The following is a 2,348-nucleotide window of genomic DNA, read 5'->3' as shown; positions in this document are numbered from 1 at the left end:
TTGAGGAAATACGAAACCAAAACATTCAAACTAATTGCGTTTTACGTTGGTGGAAAAAAGTAATATCATAATACCTTTAATTCATTTTAAGTGAGTTTTAAGACACAACTTCACCGCTGCTTTGACCCGTGTGACCTCTGACCTGAGTGTCTTCTCTACTAGTCTCACAAATATTCTTTTTTTTATATAACAACAGACGTGATCACAACCATCAGCTTAAGGTCCGCTGGGTGAAAACACTGAGCGTTGGTTTTACTACAAAGTTCTTGATTATTATTTATTCAGACTGAATCAATGAGCCGGACGACCACAACAGGACTTGAATGTTTCTTTATTTGACTTAGATTTTAGTCTGAAGTCTCAGTCTCGTCATCGCTGACGTCCTTGGTGATGATCAGAACTTTGGACTTGGAGGTGGGCTCGAATCTGGATGGTCTGTGAGGAAAAAAAGACACTTATTTGTCAAGTGACGACGCCCTGAAAAACGAGGACTCACAGCAGTATCTCTCCGTCCATTAGGCGGCGGTATTCTGCGATCTCCATCTCCAGCCTGGTCTTCATGTCCAACAGCACCTGGTACTCGTGTCCCTGCCGCCCCGTGTCGGCTCTCATCTGGGCCAGCTGCTCTTCTAGACTGCTCACCTGGTTCTGGTAGCCTGCTAGCATGCTACTGTAGCGGGCCTGGGTGTCGGCCAGAGTCCCTTCCAGGGAGGATTTCTGGGGAAATTTGTGATGAGGACTTGTTGGACACAAGGGTTTTATAAGGGGAACCTACCATGCTGAGCTGAGCCTGCAACTCGATCTCCAGACCCTGAAGTGTGCGCTTCACCTCCGTCACCTCAGACCGACACGACTGCAGTGACTCGCTGCACTCTGCCGTCTCCTGGTTCAGAACCTCCGTCTATAGAGCAGCATGTTAAAAATGTGTACTTCTAAAGATGTGAAGCACGACAATCACCTTCGACTGGAACCAGTTCTCAAGGTCTTTACGGTTCTTGGTTGCAACGTTTTCGTACTGTCCTCTGATTTCAGCCATGATCACTGACAAGTCCTGCTGTGGTGCTGCGTCCACCTCTACGTTCACATGACCCCCCATCTGGCCCCGCAGCGCCACAAGGTCCTGCAGGGGCCGAGAAACCAGCATCGTTAAAATCATCATCACATAAAAAAATGATTCAACTAAGACTTGCCTCCTCATGGTTCTTCTTCAAATGGATGAGCTCTTCCTGCAGAGACTCGATCTGCATCTCCAAATCAGACCGACCAAGGGTCAGCTCATCCAGAGCCCTCTTAAGCCCTGCGCTGTCAGCCTGTGTGGACTGACGCAGGACCAGCTCATTCTCGTACCTGACCGAATGACCAGCGGATTAGAGAAATATAAACGAAGCAAAGAAAACTTGACGGCCCTAGCCCCACACCCCAGTGTACGCCCAGGTCCTCTTGACTCACTTGACGCGGAAGTCGTCGGATGCAAGCTTGGCGTTGTCGATGGACAGGAAGAGGGAGCCGTTGTTGCACCGGGCGTCCTGGATCTGCAAGTGAAGAACCACACTGTTTTGTGGGCTGCATACAATTTGTAGCCCCTGGGCCTTCATTTGGACACAAGTGGGCGAAGTTCTCATGGGGTCTGGACAAGGGTAAGCGGTCCGAGGGTACATGCCACGCCCGCTGCCATGGACAATCCTCCAAACTAAAGACACAATCAATAAATCATTCTTATATTACTAACCTGGTTCTGCAAGTCACTGATCACACTCTTGTATGCAGAGAAGTTGTTTCCCTCAGGTGTGGTCTTGCTCTCCAGAAAGGTGCGGATCTTGTCCTCAAGGTCGCCGTTAGCAGACTCCAACTGCCGAACCTTCTCCAGGTATGAAGCCAGTCTATCGTTGAGGTTCTGCATCGTGGTCTTCTTGTTGCAGTCCGGGGCCTCAATGGCATCCATCAGGTTGAACCCGGCTCCTGCAGAGGAGAAGCTCCGTGGGTAGCTGCTGCTGGAGATGCGGACCCCAGATCCCCCGGCTCCGGCGTACACGCTGGGGGCCCTCACGGAGCTGACGCGGTTGGAGAACGAAGAGCGGGCAAAGGAGGTCATTGTACAGGCGCTGGGAAGAACTGGAGTGACAGCAGGAGGCGCCGCTGGCTTTTATGGCCATTCCTGCGGGTATCCAAGGGGGGTGGGGGGTTGTATGATGGGGGCCGCCTTAAACAATAGTGGACAAACACTTCAGGAATTTAAAGTGGATGCCCCTGACTCCTTCAACAATTCCTGTGCAGGTCTCAGCAGGTCTTTTGAAAAAAAGAAACGTCTTGTTAACATCTTCAGGATCTGGGTTCTCAAACAGGATCAC

General features: G+C 50.6%; 1 protein-coding gene across 1 annotated transcript; it reads right to left on the bottom strand.

The window, feature by feature from the left end:
• Positions 1-315: 315 nt before the first annotated feature.
• Positions 316-2,133, bottom strand: LOC148064358 (keratin, type I cytoskeletal 50 kDa-like). The gene is made up of 7 exons (XM_087808861.1): positions 1,730-2,133; positions 1,450-1,532; positions 1,191-1,347; positions 959-1,120; positions 776-901; positions 497-717; positions 316-435 (listed from the first exon to the last, which is right to left on the bottom strand). The coding sequence occupies exons 1-7, from the start codon at positions 2,090-2,092 to the stop codon at positions 348-350; spliced, it is 1,200 nt and encodes a 399-aa protein (XP_087664987.1). The 5' UTR covers positions 2,093-2,133; the 3' UTR covers positions 316-347.
• Between the last annotated feature and the right edge of the window lie 215 nt (positions 2,134-2,348).

Source organism: Callionymus lyra, chromosome 15 (assembly GCF_982586985.1).
Source record: "Callionymus lyra chromosome 15, fCalLyr1.hap1.1, whole genome shotgun sequence".
Taxonomy (NCBI): domain Eukaryota; kingdom Metazoa; phylum Chordata; class Actinopteri; order Syngnathiformes; family Callionymidae; genus Callionymus; species Callionymus lyra.
This window is presented reverse-complemented; position numbering and strand designations above follow the sequence as displayed.

What these genes read in the sequence shown, in the direction of transcription:
- LOC148064358 (XM_087808861.1), bottom strand. Translation starts at nt 2,092, where the DNA reads ATGACCTCCTTTGCCCGCTCTTCGTTCTCCAACCGCGTCAGCTCCGTG. An exon ending in TCCGACGACTTCCGCGTCAA is followed by an intron (nt 1,348 to 1,449) that starts GTGAGTCAAGAG and finishes TCATTCGGTCAG; the next exon opens with GTACGAGAATGAGCTGGTCC. An exon ending in ATGGACGGAGAGATACTGCT is followed by an intron (nt 436 to 496) that starts GTGAGTCCTCGT and finishes TTTTCCTCACAG; the next exon opens with ACCATCCAGATTCGAGCCCA.